Source organism: Vitis riparia, chromosome 12 (genome assembly GCF_004353265.1).
Source record: "Vitis riparia cultivar Riparia Gloire de Montpellier isolate 1030 chromosome 12, EGFV_Vit.rip_1.0, whole genome shotgun sequence".
In the NCBI taxonomy this organism is placed as follows: Eukaryota; Viridiplantae; Streptophyta; class Magnoliopsida; order Vitales; family Vitaceae; genus Vitis; species Vitis riparia.
Window position 1 is genome coordinate 13,859,955 of NC_048442.1, and position 18,322 is coordinate 13,878,276.

An 18,322-nucleotide genomic window follows, 5' to 3' on the forward strand; every position below is an offset into this window, starting at 1 on the left:
TTTGTTGTATTGAAAAAGTTTTTGAAAAACCCAATTCACTCTCCTCTTAGGTGATTTTCTCATTTAAGTTTAGCCTTTATTTTCTCAAAAAGATTTTTCAATGTAATTTACGTCGGAGAGATGCAATGAGCCTTAAAACAGATTTTTTTTCTCTTTTTTTTTTAATTCAAAATTTAAAAGTATCTTAATTATTTTTGTAGTTGAAAAAAATCATAAAAACATTTTAATTGTACACCATCCTATCAAAGTCGATGAACGAAAAAAGAAAAAGAGAGAAGGTTCTGAATTTTCTGAAATTTCAGGAAAACGTGGGCCTCCTTTATGAAATTCAATCCATTAGCCAAAGACAGGCTGTGGTTGTCTTAACAGTTAGCAAAGGAGATGTCTCGGGAATTTGTCCATCATCACCCTCGCATATCCACACCGTCACTCCTGCCTGCATCTCATCTGATCTCGAATACCAGAAGCCAACTGACGACAGGAATGACAAGCGCGAAGGGGCCAATGGTGCCGCTTAGATGGAGTCGCCGGAGACCATCGACGGCCGTCACCACACCGCGCTTCGCAGCCGTGACAGCTTCGCTTTCACCGCTCGATTTAACAGAAGATAACGTCCGGCAGGTTTTAGCCGATGCTCGAGTGGAGGCAAGTCGACCGCCATTTCGATTTGTTTCTTCCAAAGCAGCATGATTTGAAATTTACATTTGTGCGTTTTTGGTTCGCAGCTTGCGCAGATCTTCGACAATTCAGTTGGAATAACAGGAGAAGCCGAGCTAGCTGAATTGGATGGACCATTTGTGAAGATCAGCCTCAGAGGTCGCTTTTGGCACAAACGTTCCACAGTGTTGGCCAGAGTTGCTAATTACTTGAAGCAGAGAATTCCGGTGAGTCACTCTCTCATATTTATTTCTATTCCACCCATTTCAAATAAATTGATCGGTTGGTAAAAGCATAGCTTCTTTCCAACCCTCAGGAAATCTTGGAGGTGGATATAGAGGACGAGAAACAACTAGATGACAGCCCTGAGAATTTTTGATTGAGCTACTTATCCATGCTGTTTTTCTTTTCCTTTTGGTGATTAACATTGGAGATACTTATTCAAAACCTGTATTTGGGAGAACAAGTTTTGGGGTTTGATTATGGTTGATTAATTACTGAAAATTAAAGTTTCATTGAAATTTTGTTGCATTGTTGACAGCCACAACCATCCAATCCTCAAAATTTATCAGTCCAAGTATTTGTGATCAGTCCCACAAATCATGTTTCTCCCCATTCCACTGTCCAACTCTATCTTTGATCCTCTCATGGTCATAAATTCATAATTAATATAAATACATAAATTATGTTTTTAACAATTTTTTAGAACCCTACAAAATCACTTAAATGATTTGAACAATTACTTGATATGCCATTACTTCAAAAATTATTTTTTGTTATATAATATATTACAAAAAAAAATATTACCATAGCACTTTTTTGTTTTTTATGTCCAAATCTCAAGTGATTATTTTTAAAAATATTTTTAATGAAAGTGCTATTAATGGAAATGCAAATAATTTATATTATATATATTATGGTAACTAATCATTACTTTTTGATATATTTGCATTCCTTTATCTGAAAGGTCTCCTTTTTTATATATATATTTTTTGAAAGTCACATTCCTTTATTATTTATTTTATATCTTACAAATTGATCTCTATAACTTTTGAAGATTTTTGAGTTTGATATGATACCAAATATGTATAATAGCATTTTCTTTATTAATAGTTAATTATGTGCCTGGTCTTGTGACTATTGTCTACCTCAACCGATTCGATCAATTCCACATATGCAATTATGACTAACTTGGTTAATTACATGCCTAGTCTTGTGACTTTTGTCTACCTCTATGATACCATCAATTTTTCATATGTAATCATCATAACTAATTTTTCAAGGAGTTTTTTTTGTTGTAGTAGTGTATTTTTTAAAAACTCGTAGCATAAAAAATAGTTTCAAAATTATTCATAGTTTTTACTTTTGGATTTCATTTTTGAGGTTATGTGTTTTAAAGTGAATTTCTTAACTCAAGGATTCTCATCTTAAAAGCTATTGTTTTACGGGATTGACTTCGAATTAGTTTTATGGAGATCTACTATCAATTGGCAGCACATCGAGGCACTCTCTTACACAATCACTACTTTTCTTGCAAGTAGGGAAGACTAAGCTCAACCTAAACTAAATTTGTCACTCTTGACAAAGAAGGGAAAGGATGTCTTTTGAAAAATGAATTCAATATAAAAAAATTTTAAGATAATAAGAGAACTTGTCTTTTAAAAAAAGAAATTCAAAGAAAAAATGAATGTCTCTTTATAAATAGCAGTGTTTTAAAAATCGGATCGCCTTGATCGTCCAACTGCAAACTGATTACCAATCCAATCCGGTTCAATAGTTTGAGTAGGGTTATCTATTCCTTTTCCTTTTCTAGTTCCCTCTCTTTCCTTTTCTTCCCCTTCCCACCTCCGACTCTTCCCATTTCATATGATTTTTTTAAAATGTTTTTATATTTTTATTTACCTTATTAGTTCACATCCGTTATTATTTATTTTATTTTATATTTATTATTTTAACTTATGATTTTTAAAACTTGTGATTTTAATTTAAATTAATGAAAACATTATAATTTTAAATAATTTTTTTATTTTAAAATAAGTTTTGCATTTAAAAATAAAATTTAAAAATTCTAATTTTAAATTAAAATTCTGATTTTAATTTAAATTTATAATTTGAAACTAATTTTTTTATTTAAATTTTTTTTATGATTTTCAAATAAAAATTTAATTTTTAAATAACATATAAATTATTATTTTTATTTTTTAATTATAATAATATATAAATTATATATTTATAACGTCACAAATCGATAACTTTTCTAATTCAATGACGGATTCAATTATACAAATATTGATAAAAAGTGAATTCACCCTTTAATACAAAAATTAAAGAAGTGATGGAAGAACATCATATTAAAATATTTATTTTTTAAACAATTGTATTTTAATAATATTTTTTTAAATAACATTTAAAAAAAAAATCCCTTCTCAAGGTGTAATCGTTTCTGATCACCATTTCTCATCTTCCCTTGCCGCTCATCCATTTGGAAGTCCTCATCTTAGCCATATGAGAGCATACCATGGGTTCTATTAAAAAGGTAAGTAAGCATTGAATGATGAAGCCCCATGTAAGCATAGATTCTACTAAAAAGAATAAATAAGTTAATACAGAAATATTGAAACAGCAAAACCCATGCTATGATTCAATAACAGTCTCTCTGCTTTCAAACTGCATCATTCAGCAACCAGGATAGAATGATCAATTAGCAACCAGGACTAGATTATGATCGAAGCCTGCTGCGACTTGTAGAACCTCAGAGCCTTCCAAATATTCAAGCAAGCTTGGCTCAACCTCATCAGTAGAGCTTCCTAATCCAAGCCTACCACTTTTGCCACAACCCCAAACCCACACCTCTCCCTTAGATGTGAGGGCAATGGAGTGTGCACGTCCTCCTCCTACCGCAACTGGTGTTTCCCCTGCCAACCCCTTCACTGCCATTGGACAGCTCCCGGGCCCTGCCCTCCCAAGCTGAAAAAACTGGTTCCATCCCCATGAAATGATGCTTGTGGCACCTCCTATGGCCTCTGACGATTCAACCTGACAAATTGCCAAAGAATGGCCAAGGCCTGATGATATAGATATCGGAATGAAACTTGTAGTAACTGGTACCATTCCATAGTCTTGTGCCACTCTGCCCAACTGACCATAAGTATTGCTCCCACCGCTTAATAGGTTGCCATTACCTGAAGTAAGACAATTAGGATTCACATGAATGCATATTTAAATCCATAGAGGCTGTGGAAAAATCACTTACCGCAAAGAACTAAGGAATGATCAAGCCCACATGCCACATCTACGATGCCAACACCATTTTCTTCTTCGATCAGACTAGGCTCCCAGATGATAGGCATGTTTTTCTCCTTCTCAATTCCTTTCAAGACCATCTTTTCAGCAACTTCCAGCTCCAAACTTGAGAGTTCCCTATCTGCAACTGAATTCAGTGGAAACACCTCCAAAGCTTTCCCAACCTGCCCTAATCTACCGTCTGCTGAATAACCCCACCCAAACAATTTTCCATCCTCAGTTTGTGCCAAAGCATGTCCCCAACCAAGTGAAACCTGTCAGAGAAAGACAGCTCAAGAAATTTTCCCTCCAAAAAAGGCAAGAGATCAATCATACCATACTAGGGCTGTGAATTAATTCCTTGTCCAACTGTGAAATGTTAATTCCAACATCAATTAGCACGTGTTATATATTTCTACCTTAATTACAATGAAGAGACCACCTTAACTATCTTTTCTCCTGCAAGTGCTTCAACTCTGGAAGGTACTACAGTCTCACTGATTCCTTTTCCAAGGCCAAGCTGCCCATGCTTAGACTTTCCCCAGACCCACAAAGAGCCGTCATCTCCAATGGCTGTAGAAATGACACCAGATGCAAATGCAGCTCGAACTTTTACTTGATTCAACCCTTCTACTCTCGTTGGCACATTCCATGAATCTCTGGTATCAATCAAACAATAATCAGTGATTTGCCTTAGACAAAACGCAGAAAACTCAAATGTGTTTGAGAACACTTCACAGAGATATTTTTGGAAAAATAGAGTTGCTCTGTTTCTTGTATATTTGGTTCTATTAAAATAATATATATATATACACACACACACATTAAGGAAGACTCCGGAACTATTACTGTAACTGAAATGGTTAGAGATGGTTACATGGTTAAACTAAAGTGGTTACACTGATGTAACTAAGATTAACAATGTCACTTAACCTTCCCTTCAAGCACACAGGTCAGGAAAGAACTGTGAGCTTGCTGTGAAATCCCAAGAACTGTTGCGTGGGTAAGGCCTTAGTTATAACAGCTGCAAGCTGCTCAACAGAGGTGATAAACCGAACAACTAGTGTCTTCTGCAAAACATGCTCTTGCACAAAATGATAATCAATCTCTACATGTTTGGCACAAAAATGCAGTACAGGATTAATGGCCAAATAAATTGTACTAAGGTTGTCACAGAGAACAACAGGAATGCAAAAAAGGGGACTATGAAGTTTAAGAAGCAAAGATTGGATCCAAGCAAGCTCAGCTGCAGCATTAGCAAGAACCTGGTATTCACATTCAATGTTGGAATGAGAGACCACCTTCGATTCACAAGTGGACCAGGAGATAAGATTGGCATAAAAAGAAGTACAATACCCACTAGTGCTATGCCTATCATCAAGACAACTTGCCCAATCTGCATCATTGTAAGTTAAATCAAGAGATGAAAATAGTTGGAGTGAAAGACCAAAGATGGTAGAGCCCTTAAGATAATGAAGAACACATTTGACTACTTAAAAATGAGTGGATGTACGAGCATGCATAAACTGACAAAGTTTATTAACTGTACAAGTAATATCAGGTCGTGTGATAGTGCAATATTGCAAAGCACCAACCAAGTTGCGGTACAATGTAGGATATTCCAAGGGATCAGAAATGGAGAAAACAGTACCAGGAGATATGAGATTGGCTATAGGCTTGGCATCAGATAAACCAACACGATTAAGAAGATCCTGAATATATTTGGCTTGACAAAGATGTAGAGCCAGACCGTACAAGTTCAATACGAAGAAAAAAACCGAGAGGTCTTAAGTCCTTTAAAACAAACTGGGTGTTAAGAGTAGAAATGAGGTGCTAAATAAGTGAGTCACTACTCTCAGTTACAATAATGTCATACACATAGACCAAGACAGCCAACATGTGAGAATGCTTCTGACAGATAAACATAGAGGTATCAGCTTTGGAGTCACAAAAACCCCATTGGATATGAGCAGTACTGAGCTTGGTGAACCACATGACTATAGCCTGTTTTAAGCCATAAAGAGCTTTGGTCAATTTACACACATAATTGGGTTTGGAAGTGTCCACAAACCCCTTCGGGCTGAGTTATAAAGACTTGCTTGGCTAAGTCACCATTGAGAATAGCATTATGCACATTGAGTTATCAAATACTCCATGCCTTGCTTAAGGCCAAATTAAGAACAACTCGAATGGTAGTTGGCTTGACAATAGGACTAAATGTTTCAAAATAGTAAAAACCAAGGGTTTGATCAATCCCCTTGGCTACCAAACAAGCTTTATACTGATCAATACTACCATTGGGCTTATATTTTAACTTGTATATTCACTTACAACTAATGGCATGTTGAGTAGGAGATAAAGGAACCAAAATCCAGTATTATTCTTCATAAGGGCTTCATACTTTTTCTTTTGTTTTAATAGGTAAAAGAAGATTATACTAATAGAAAAAAGTATACATGACATATACAAAATAACTAGAAGCGCGAAAACACAAAAACTAGCAACCTCGCCCCAAGAAGAGCCTGACCAGTTGTGAAACCAAGGTTTGGTTAATCTCGGTTTTGATGATAACAAAACAAGGTTTAGAACTAATGATTATATTTCACGTGTGATTAGGCAAGACGATTTCCAAAGTGGCAATCATAAAGACAAATCAAGCCAAAGAGAAATCATTAAGAAGAAGACGAACTCAAAGAGAAGTGTTTTTCAAGACCCAAGTTTCATAAGATCTCTTCGTAAGGTTGTTGGTGCACTAGGATTTTCAACCAAATTGAGGCAAACTCTGAGAAGATCTATCTCGTGGAGTTATTACGCGGAAGTGCTAGTTACAGATGCTTTACGCCCAATCAAATCCGTTTTCTTTTTGGGTGTGAAGCAGTATCAAACCAAAATGCATTACATTCTTTACTTATGCACCAAAATCATCCAAAAGTTATTTTGTTTCAAATATTTTAAAATTGGATGATTTCATGTTTTCAATTAAAACCTTGTGTCAAATGTTTTCCAAACTTGTTTAAAAGGTTTTAAGTTGAAAAAGTTGGTTGTTGAGCCAAAAACGGCACAATCGGTTGAACCGGATGAGGGACCAATTGATCCCCAGCTCAACTGGTCAAGGGGTGCAAAAAAACTTTCTCTCTCTTCCAAAACGGTTGTTCAACTGGTCAAGGTTGAACCGCAACTGGTCGACCCCCACCTCAACCGATCGAGGTCCGATCAAGGGACGGACAAGGTCCAACGGTCAGCTATCAAGTATTAAATGCTAACCTTCCTAAATCTTTCTTAAATATATTTGAGCCTTGAGAGAGTGTTTTTGAGTGCACCATTGTTTTAAAACTTGCATATCTTTAGTGCATCATTCAATTTTAGTTTTCTTGTATCATTTGAGCCTTAAAGTTTTGTATTAAGATTTTGTAAGATCCTTTATTCATTTGTAAATCTTTGAGAAGAAAAGTCTAAGTGTGAGGTATCACTTAGGGATTCTCAAGTGTGAAATATCACTTGAAGGGTTGTTCAAGAGTGGGGTATCTCTTGAGAAGTGTAAAGGGTGCTTGGAGCCAAAAGTCCAAGAGGGTGGATTGGAACCATAATCCAATTGTATTGCTTAAAGGCATGGTTTGGAAGCCTTGAATTAGTGGAACCTCAAACTTGGGATTGAAGTTAGAGGAGAGTGGATGTAGGCCGGGTTACGTCAAACCACTTTAAAATCTTGTGTTTAAATTCTCTCTTCCCTACTCTTCTACTTTATATGCAATTGTTTTATATTGTTTTATTATATATTTGTATATAATTGTCTCTTGCACTCGTACAATTTAAATTTGCAAAAAGAGACCATTACCCCCCCCTTTTAGGGTGATTACCTTAGATTGGATTAGCCTAAGAACCATAATCCAATTGTATTACTTGAAGGCTTGATTTGGAAACCTTGAATTAGTGGAACTTCAAGCTTGGGATTAAAGCTAGAGGAGAGTGGATATAGGCCGGGTTGCGCCGAACCATTATAAAATCTTGTGTTTGCATTCTCTCTTCTCTACTCTTTTACTTTATATGCAATTGTTTTTATATTGTTTTATTATATATTTGCATATAATTGTCTCTTGCACTTATACAATTTAAATTTTTAAAAAGAGATCATTACCCTATTCATCCCCTCCCCCCTTTAGGGTAATTACCTTAGATTGGATTAGCCTAATTTTTCTAACACCTGTCTATCATACAATTTAAATTTGCAAAAAGAGACCATTATCCTATTCACCCCCCTCTAAGGTGATTACCTTAGATTGGATTAACCTAATTTTCTAACACCAGTCTATGAAGTCTAACATCGACAAAGAACCATCTCCAATGTACAATCTAACCCAATCCTAAAAAAGAAACAAAAAAGAATTTTTGATTACTTGGTCCAAGCTTTCATAATTTTCAAAGGCTCTCCTATTCTTTTTGCTCCAAATATTCCAAAATAAGCATAACAGAGCAACTTTCCAAGCATTTTTTTTTCCCATCAAAGGAGTGCTAACTTAAGAGCATCTCTCTCACTGAGGAGTGCATCATCCATTGTACATCAAATAAAGAAAAAATCAACTGCCGCAAAATGTGTGTTTTTGGACAATGTAGGAGGATATGACCACCCGTTTCCTCTTTTACTTTGTACATATAACATTTATTCAGCATTGTGGCTTACCACCACCATTTCCGAAAAAATTAAGTCTTGGAAGTTAGAAAAATTGTTTCCAAAATTACCTTAGTTGTTACCTCTATTTGGATTGCTATGTCAGTGACAATCAAACTATTGTTAGTTTAATTGCAGTTGGCCCTGATTATGGTTTCCTCCTTGAAACTTGAATTATCCAGACCTTTGATTTATTTTTTTTTATAGTTGTTTCCTTGTGGTTGCAGAGAAGCTACGCTTGCCTGAAGAAGATTTGCCTCGTCGGTGGCATTTTGTTGCTCTAAGCGGTGTTCTCGTAAGTGAGCAACATATTGTGAATCTCTTCTAGATGCAAGGGTTCATGCCTAGACGTTACAAAGACCACAAAAGAGTTGTGATTAACTCCTAATCCTCGAGCAAGTAAAGAACATGATCTTGTTCAAAAATCGGTTCTCCAATCCCAGTAAGATTATTTGCAACAAATTTCACCTTGAGAAGATATTCAATCATATTCAAGCCACCTTTCTTTATAGTCTGAAGTTGAAGGCGAAGTTGCATAATTCTAGCCTTTGATGTGGCAAAGAAGAATGTCTCAAGAGCATTTCAGATCTCAAAAGTGGAAGTGAGACCGATGATTTGAGACATCACATTTTCAAGGAGGGATGACTAAATCCACCACATGACTAGACGATTATGTCATTGCCAGATATTAAAATCTGGATTTGTAGTTTCAGAGTTCTTAAGAAATTTCAGTGGACAAGATCATGACTCATCAATCATCTCCTCAACTCCATTAGCAATTACAATATTCAGCATCTAAGTACACCATTGAAGATAATTTGAGCGATCAAATCTGATGATGAATGCTTGGTTCGGAGATGGCATTATCAAAATTGTATTTGGGCTTGAACTAGTACCATTGTGGTGAGAACAATCAAGAGTGGACGAGGTATCTTCAGATGCCATGGAAGGAGAGCTTCAAGGATCACAAGCTCTGATACCCAAACAAAATGTAGAAAACTCAAATGTGTTTGAGAGAATGTCACATAGACATATTTTGGAAGAAGAGAGTTGCCATGTTTCTTGTATTTCTGGTTCTCTTAAAATACATATCTGTACATTGAGGAAGACTCTAGAATTGCTACAGTAACTGAAATGATTAGAAATGGTTACAAGGTCAAATTAAAGTGCTTACACTATTGTAACTAAGATTAATGATGCCACTAAACAGCCTTTTCATCTTTAAATTGATGAACACTATCAGAAGGAATACTCCTTAAGCACATTTCATTCATTATCTGGATATATATCATTAACTCCAGATGAAATGGAAGTTCTTTGTTTATATAGAAACAGAACAAAGCATTTTTCTGTTATTTGTTTCTAGGGATTCAGCGTATAGAACTAATGACTTTTCCAAAACCATAAAGATCCATCATCTTTGTTGGCTGTAGAAATGATATGAGATGCAAATGCCATTGAAACTTTTACTTGATTCAACCCTTCTACTCTCTTTGCTCAATCCACAGAATCCATGCCATCAATCAAACTAGAATTGGCACTTTGTCCTTTTAACTTAAATTTGAAAGGCACTACCAGTGATGCTGCCTAAGCACATTTTTCATTCATCACCTGGATATATATCACTAACTCCACGTGAAATGGAAGATAATAAGATATCTTAGAAAACCAGAACAACACATTTTATCCGGTTGTTGTCTAAGGCTTGAGCATATTTCTACAAACTCCTGGCATGATTGATTTGAGAAAATGTTCTTATGACTGTTCCACAGCTTGTGGAGCCAAGATAAGCAAAATAGAAATCATTTCTAAGTTTGATTTCATAATTTCAGTAAAGCTTATTCTAATTTGCTTCGGCTATGTTTGGTTCCTGGAATGTACCAACAAAAGAAAGAAAATGTTAAGGAAATTTTTTTTTTTGATCATTAAGTATAATATGTATAGCAAAGAGGCGCTAAAGAAGTGACTCAAAGAGTTACAGTATAGATCAACTCACCCCCTTACAAAAGGACCCAAGACACTAGGAAAGCACAAAAAGCCCTCTCCCTTAACGCATACACACCCATTCTATAAAATCTATTAAGGTCGAAGGACCATCTTTTATCCACAATTTGATTTCCGACCAAAGTAAATACACAAAAGAAATTTTTAGGTTTTGGATGGACAGCACACTGTCCTCAAAAGCAATAGAATCCCTAGCCTTCCAAATAACCCAAAACAAGCACCTTCCTCTTTTTGCCCACAAAAGAGCCTCTCCAACCTATGAGAGTTTCCTTAACCAAAAGCGGAAAAACCTAAGAAACTCCAAAAAAAGAGAGGAGCAACGTCCACATCTCCCTCATTCTTTCACAATGAAGGAGGAGGTGGTCAATCGACTCCTCACACTGTTGGCAACGAAAACACCTATTTGCCAAAGCCCAACCCCTCTTTTGCAAACGGTCCAAGGAAAATAATGTGCTCATATTTGGTTTTTACTAGGAAAAAAAAATAGATGTTAAATCTATTTTTATTTTCCTTTCAATTTTATTTTCTTCTACATTTCCTTTCTATTTTCTTTCCCTCAAATTTTCATAAAACTAAGCATAGTTTCGGTGTTTTCGACATATCAAAAATTAGATAAACAATAAGCACAAACAAAGGCAGAAAAAAAGTAGAAAATGTGGAGAAATCAATGGGGTGCTCGGTAATATTTTTGTAAAAATCCACTCTACAATCACCCCCTTCTATGTGGAATAATATATAGCATTAGAACATTATATGGCAAGGTCTTAACATTGGATCAGTTAAAGAGGAGGGGGTGGACTCTAGCTAATAGATATTTTATTTGCCTTGTTGAAGAAGAGTGTATAGACCACATCCTAATTCATTGCTTCAAGGATAAGGTTTTGTGGGAGTTAATTTTTGCTCTCTTTAGGGTGACAGTGGGTTCTTCCTTCATTGGTTAAAGAGACTATTTTTGATTGGAATGGTTCCTTTGTGGGAAAAAAGCGTCAAAAGGTGTGGAAGGCAGCTCATTTATGCTTTTAGACAGTTTGAAATGAAAGAAACATGATTGCTTTCAAAAATGCAGAGTTTCGATTTCAAAGATTGAAAAATTCTTTTATTTGTAATCATTGGTCTTGGGGTAAGTTGTTCATAGATGTAAGTCCATTATCATTGATTGACTTTTTTTATTGGTTGGGTTCTAAATGAGGGTGGGTAAGTTTTTGTAACCCCTCTTCTTCTTGGCTTTAACCTTGAGGCACCTCTTGTATACTCCAGGTATGCTTTGGGCTACCCTTTGGGTGCCTTTTTCTCTTTATTTATAATATTTGTTTTTTGATAGGTAAAGAGAAATATATTAAACAGAAAGAGGAGACACCAAACTAGTACCCTCTAGGTATACAGGGAGTATACAAAAGCAACCCACAGACTCGAAACCAAGGAAGGGGAAAGAACAACCCTTACCCTTACTTAGAGCCTAGCCACTCAAAAAAGCTAATAAGAGAAGAAGGGCTCAAAACTATAAACACCCTAACCTAAGAGCATAGATTACACACAAAATAATGTTTCAGCCTTTGGAGTGAAAGTACCTCATTCCCAAAAGCCAACAAATTTCTTTCCTTCCAAACTGGCCAAATCTCTTTATATATAATATACTTTTGTCTTTTACTTATACATAAAAAAATATATAGCATTAGAAATTTTTTTCCCCTAACTTCTCCCCCTATATGATGTAAGATATTACAATCACCACATTCAGACACGATGAAATTAGAGTATGTGTCACAAACTTCTTCCTTCACTTTTTTAAAACAATTCTTAAAATCGCTTCTATCTAGTTTTCAAAAACAAAATCTAGTTTTTAATAGAGGTAAGTAAATTAACTTAACATAGTAATATATTTAAATCACATAATTAGTATATTTGTAATAATTTAACTTCATAATGAGTCTACACTTATAAAATTCACATTTCTTATCAGCCGACGCTATATAATTAAATTTAATATCGCAAATCATATCATACACATATTAATTTCTTCAACAAAACAACTTTAAAATGTCTATTATACTTATAATTTCATTTTTAAGAGTTTTTTCTTACATTTTCATAAGTTTTGATGAATTTTTGGTCTATCGATATTTTATGTCAAAATATCCGTCCATATATCACCGATATATCCGATGTATCCCCAATATATCCGTAAAATCTAAGTCCCAATATGTCTGTGATTACCGATATTTTCGTTTGATTGTACAAGTAAAATACCTTAAATTTTATTGTTAAAACAAAATTTGAAAAAGCTGTTTTCAACCACAACAAAAAAGAAAATATATATATACCACGTGTTTTTGAGGATAAAAAAAGTGTTTCTGTTCTAAGTTCTAACAGTTCCCAACCAGTACTATAGCTCTCAACTTCAAACCACTTAGCATTGAATCCAAAAGTTAAAGTATATGCTAAAAGACGGGGGAAATAGAAAAAGGAAATTGGGGGATGATGAGAATGGTAGAGAGGACCTTGGAGCAAGAAGACCTCTGCCGAGCTGACCTTCATGGTTTCTGCCCCAAGCCCAGACCTCTCCTTGTGCGGTCACGGCGAGGGAGTGGTAGTGGCCGGCACTAACGCTGCAAACATCAGATGGAAGCCCTGGAACGGGCGTGGGTTCGTAAGCGTCGCCCCCTAGGCCAATTAGGGAGGAGGGCAAGCCCAGAGCCCCATGGCTGCCATCCCCAAAACTCATAACTGATCTGGCGCTGCTGCTGAAACGTCTCAGACTCTGTTTCTGCCCCATCATAATGAATCGCCGCATCACAAGCGGTTAACCACTGTCCAATCAGAACCCTCTCCCTCCTCCACCGATGACCGGGTTCAGTTTTCAGTGGGTTTGGCCACTTTGGCGTCAATCTAATGGACTTGGGGCAAGTTCCCCTTTCTCCTACCCAAAATATTCGCCAAACTTGTTATTGAATAAAATAAAAAATAAAAAATAAAAAAAGGATACACATCAATATTTGAACTTAAAAGACTTCGGATGCTTATGATTATTATACTTCCACCTCTAATTATATTTTTTAAAATTCTATTGAAGAGTAATTTAAGTTAAAACATATTTAGATAAATTTTTTGTTAATAATGCTTTTATTAAAGAAACTCTTCTAAAAGGATGACTTTAAGTTTTGTTTTAATCAACTTTTGAAAAGAAAAAAAAAAAAAAAAAAAATTAAACTTCATGTGTTTATTTTTTTACTTAATTCTAAATAGAATCTTAACATTTAATAGTGTTAAATATTAGGTTGTTTATTTTTATAGTATTTTATTTATATTAAATATTAAAAAGTAAAGAAAAATCAATATATTATTTTTTCTATTTAGAAAAAGTTACATATTTTGACTTTTTCAATTTAGTAAAAAATTTATAATAAGTCATGAAAAAAATAGAAAAATAAGCAACCTAAATTTTGAAAACAAATTGTTTTCAGTAAAAAGCAAAAAAAAAACAAACACCACTTGAGTTTCTGTGTTGTCGATGTTGTTGTTGTTGTTGTTGTTATTATTATTGTGAAAGAACTAATGACTTAAAAAACAAAGAAAATGTTGTTTGTAATTTCCATTTTGACTTTTATAAAAAGTTATTTAATATTTAATAAAATTATTATAATTGCAACATTGCTTTCTAAAAATTATTAGTTTTGTTTTCGCGTTAATTTTCATCTAAAATAAAAGTAGGAAATTGTTCAAATAAGGTGTATAATATCAAATATATTTTTAATACTAATTTTGGTATTGAGTTATATAATTAAAAAATTGATTTTTTTGAAGAAAATATTCAAAAACTATATCAAGTGATGCTTTGAATAAAAAAATACTTCAAATCATTAAGAATGTATATATATTCTCAAAGGAAAAAAAAATGATGACTAAAATACAAAGGGGGTTTTTTGGGAATTAATTTTAAAAATAGTTTTTCAATTTAGAAAGCTGAATGTAGTTTTTAATAATTTATTTAAAAAATATGATGATTTTTTAAAATAAATTTGACATGATTGTCTATGTTTTTTATTAAGTACTTGAAAATTAATAAAAAAAAATAGGGATAAATAGTTGGACAAAAATTTGTATCAAAAATAAATTTTTAGGCAAACTCTTGTTTGAAAAAAAATAACATACAAAAAAAAAAAAAAAAAAAAAAAAAAAAAAAAACACTGAATTTGAAATATTTTTTTGGAAACCGCTGCTCTTAGGGCATAAAGAGAAGCCCATCTCAAAAACCCAGCCCATTAGAAGAAAGAAAACCAGAATGAGCTCAACCACGGTCCACAGCACAAGAGATCTAAATCTAACCAGAGTTAAAAACGCGATTTTACAGGTGTTGGCATTACCCAGGGGGACTGTTTGTTTTTAGAGGACGAAAAGAACAGAATTCCTCAGTTGCAGTCGTTGCCCTCCTTCTCGCTTCTGGACCAATCTCCTCTCAATCGATCCGATCCCACCGCTGCCTCTGCCTGAATCACAAGATCTGCTACGGTAGCTTCTTCAATCTCTCGTTATGAGATCCATGTGCTATCCTCTCAACGCTTGACCAATTTTTTTCTGTTTTGCTTTTGCTTTTTTGCTTTTTTGCTTTAGTGCTTGTGTCTTTGTCTCCTTTGACCTCTCGTTTGCATAGATCTGTAGTTTGAAATACGAACTGCTTAGGAATATTGTGCTTCTCCTTGATACTTTTATTTGAAAACATTAACGACTGATTCCAGGATTCTGACGTTAGAGGTTTGTCTTTGTGTAGATTTGGTTTTGTTTACGCCTGGGAGACTAGCTTAGATCAAACAAACTTTCAAAAGTTTTATGTATACTCTGTGTGAAATGGCTTCCTGGGCTATATCAGGAAGAAAGACATCTTCAGTGCATTGGGTTTTGTTCTTGGTATTTCTCTTTGCCCATGAAGGCAGAGGGTTTTATCTTCCGGGCAGCTATATGCATACATACTCAACAGGCGAACCTATATTAGCTAAAGTGAATTCCTTGACATCTATTGAGACTGAACTTCCTTTCAGCTATTATAGTCTCCCCTACTGCAAACCCGCTGAGGGAATAAAGAAAAGTGCTGAGAATCTTGGAGAGCTCCTTATGGGTGATCAAATTGACAACTCGCCTTATCGGTTCCGGATGAATGTCAATGAGACTATCTACCTCTGCACTACAAGTCCTTTGAATGAGCATGACGTAAAGCTTTTAAAACAGAGAACTCGGGATCTGTATCAAGTGAACATGATTCTAGATAACTTGCCTGCAATGAGGTTTGCCAAGCAAAATGGGGTTAACATCCAATGGACTGGATTTCCAGTTGGGTATACGCCCCCACAAAGTAATGATGATTACATCATCAATCACCTCAAGTTCAGAGTTTTGGTTCACGAGTACGAGGGGAGTGGTGTGGAGATAATTGGCACTGGGGAAGAAGGTATGAACGTAATTTCTGATTCTGATAAGAAAAAGGCATCTGGATTTGAAATAGTTGGTTTTGAAGTTTATCCTTGCAGTGTGAAATTTAACCCTGAGGTGATGTCCAAACACAACATGTATGACAATCTCACATCTGTTAGCTGCCCAACAGAAATCGAAAAGTCTCAAATAATTAGGGAGCTAGAGAGGGTATCATTCACTTATGAGGTTGAATTTGTGAAAAGCAATATTAAATGGCCATCTAGATGGGATGCTTATCTGAAGATGGAAGGTGCCCGTGTCCACTGGTTCTCAATCCTAAACTCTCTAATGGTGATTTTTTTTCTAGCTGGTATTGTGTTTGTTATATTTTTAAGGACAGTGCGAAGGGATTTAACGAGGTATGAAGAATTGGACAAAGAAGCACAAGCACAGATGAATGAGGAGCTTTCTGGATGGAAGCTTGTTGTGGGAGATGTGTTTAGAGAACCAGATTGCTCGAAGCTACTCTGCGTAATGATTGGTGATGGGGTTCAGATTACAGGCATGGCGGTTGTCACTATTGTTTTTGCTGCCCTGGGATTCATGTCACCAGCCTCCCGAGGAATGCTACTCACAGGGATGATAATTCTTTATCTTTTCCTGGGGATTTTTGCTGGGTATGTTGGCGTACGTCTATGGAGAACTATCAAAGGAACTTCGGAAGGATGGAGGTCGGTTTCCTGGTCGGTTGCATGCTTCTTTCCGGGGACCGTTTTTGTTATTCTTACTGCATTGAATTTCATTCTCTGGGGCAGCAAGAGTACGGGTGCTATTCCCATTTCCTTGTATTTTATACTCTTGTCCCTCTGGTTCTGCATTTCTGTGCCACTGACACTCTTGGGGGGATTCTTGGGAACGCAATCTGAGCCTATTCAATACCCTGTGAGAACTAACCAGATCCCTAGAGAAATCCCTGCACGCAAATATCCATCGTGGCTGCTTGTTCTTGGTGCAGGGACCCTTCCTTTTGGAACCCTCTTCATTGAACTTTTTTTCATTCTGTCCAGCATCTGGCTTGGAAGGTTTTATTATGTGTTCGGTTTCCTACTTGTTGTCCTTCTGTTGCTGGTTGTTGTTTGTGCTGAAGTGTCTGTGGTCCTCACCTACATGCATCTCTGCGTGGAGGACTGGCGGTGGTGGTGGAAGGCTTTCTTTGCTTCCGGGTCTGTTGCCCTCTATGTGTTCCTATACTCCATTAATTACTTGGTTTTTGACCTACAGAGTTTAAGTGGACCAGTTTCTGCTATACTTTATCTTGGATATTCTTTGATTATGGCAATTGCGATCATGTTGTCTACTGGCACCATTGGTTTCCTTATCTCTTTCTACTTCGTCCATTACCTTTTCTCATCAGTAAAGATTGACTAAAAGTTACCTCTGGTCCTTTTCATTGGCCAGTTGAAGACTTCCAGCCTGTAAGAGAAGGTTCTCTTAGTCAATGTTTTGCTTTTACTAAATTCCCTTCTGTAGCTGATCATACTGCAATAGGTCAGACAACTCTCAGATTGTTTGCTGACTGCATTGCAGGCCTGTTATATTTTCCATGCTTCTTGAGGTTAGAGGACTCAATAGTTCTAAAGTTGTGATTTTACTATGTTAATTTCTTTGTGTTCTGGAGTTTTTTGGTCTAGTTTTGAGCTACAAACAGATCATGTCTCACGTATTATTCAACTTGTTCTGGAAATTTGTAATTGGTTGAACTTTCTATCCTTGTATCGTCTTTCACTTTATCATTGAAAAGAAAAGTAGATTAAATGGCTGTCTTCTTTGTCCTCTTAACCCAGCTCACTGTTAGCCATTGTCATGATAAATGCTCTATATATTGACTGTTCACCCCAGAATTAGTGGAAAAGATGGTTTGGCATTCAATATAGCACCATTTAGAAGCTGGACAGTATAACTTCATTGGTGCTACCGGGTTTCAGTCATACAAACTTGTTATGGCATGCATCTGGAGCTTCAATCATGTAGATTATTTCTTGATTGCAAGTCTTCCTTTTAGAGTTAAATATGCTGGTACACATTCTTCCTTTTAAATTATTGCGTGGCATTTGAGCTTTCCGTGTTCTTGTTTATTTTTCCTTTAATGAATGGATTTGTTGGGGGTTGGGAACTTCTGAGATTGGGATATGTGAATGACCTAGCGACTATTGTTAGTGAGCAGACTGAACGTATTATCCAATCTTCTGTTGGGCTGTACTTACAGCATGTTATGCAGGTTTATTCTAGGAATCATTAATTGTGCTCTTA

At 35.5% G+C, this 18,322-nt stretch overlaps 3 protein-coding genes across 3 annotated transcripts; 2 read left to right on the plus strand and 1 right to left on the minus strand.

Moving 5' to 3' along the window:
* The first annotated feature begins 325 nt into the window (after positions 1 to 325).
* On the plus strand, positions 326 to 1,188 carry LOC117927043. Its single transcript, XM_034846412.1, has 3 exons — positions 326 to 645; positions 726 to 884; positions 974 to 1,188. Exons 1-3 carry the CDS (start codon positions 382 to 384, stop codon positions 1,034 to 1,036), a joined length of 486 nt encoding a protein of 161 aa, XP_034702303.1. The 5' UTR covers positions 326 to 381; the 3' UTR covers positions 1,037 to 1,188.
* A 1,997-nt stretch (positions 1,189 to 3,185) lies between these two features.
* Positions 3,186 to 13,516, minus strand: LOC117927224 (ultraviolet-B receptor UVR8). Its single transcript, XM_034846674.1, has 4 exons — positions 13,108 to 13,516; positions 4,382 to 4,598; positions 3,911 to 4,214; positions 3,186 to 3,839 (listed from the first exon to the last, which is right to left on the minus strand). The coding sequence occupies exons 1-4, from the start codon at positions 13,398 to 13,400 to the stop codon at positions 3,355 to 3,357; spliced, it is 1,299 nt and encodes a 432-aa protein (XP_034702565.1). The 5' UTR covers positions 13,401 to 13,516; the 3' UTR covers positions 3,186 to 3,354.
* Positions 13,517 to 14,973: 1,457 nt separating this feature from the next.
* On the plus strand, positions 14,974 to 17,831 carry LOC117926733 (transmembrane 9 superfamily member 12). Its single transcript, XM_034845992.1, has 2 exons — positions 14,974 to 15,115; positions 15,375 to 17,831. Exon 2 carries the CDS (start codon positions 15,434 to 15,436, stop codon positions 17,438 to 17,440), a length of 2,007 nt encoding a protein of 668 aa, XP_034701883.1. The 5' UTR covers positions 14,974 to 15,115; positions 15,375 to 15,433; the 3' UTR covers positions 17,441 to 17,831.
* The last annotated feature ends 491 nt before the right edge of the window (positions 17,832 to 18,322 follow it).

Excerpts from the sequence above, each read along its gene's own strand:
- LOC117927043 (XM_034846412.1), top strand. The coding sequence starts at position 382 with ATGTCTCGGGAATTTGTCCATCATCACCCTCGCATATCCACACCGTCA. Across the intron at positions 646-725 it reads TAGCCGATGCTCGAGTGGAG|CTTGCGCAGATCTTCGACAA; the intron begins GCAAGTCGACCG and ends TTTGGTTCGCAG. Across the intron at positions 885-973 it reads ACTTGAAGCAGAGAATTCCG|GAAATCTTGGAGGTGGATAT; the intron begins GTGAGTCACTCT and ends TCCAACCCTCAG.
- LOC117926733 (XM_034845992.1), top strand. The coding sequence starts at position 15,434 with ATGTATACTCTGTGTGAAATGGCTTCCTGGGCTATATCAGGAAGAAAG.
- LOC117927224 (XM_034846674.1), bottom strand. The coding sequence starts at position 13,400 with ATGCGGCGATTCATTATGATGGGGCAGAAACAGAGTCTGAGACGTTTC. Across the intron at positions 4,599-13,107 it reads AGAGGTCTTCTTGCTCCAAG|AGATTCATGGAATGTGCCAA; the intron begins GTCCTCTCTACC and ends GATTGATACCAG. Across the intron at positions 3,840-3,910 it reads TCATTCCTTAGTTCTTTGCG|GTAATGGCAACCTATTAAGC; the intron begins GTAAGTGATTTT and ends GTCTTACTTCAG.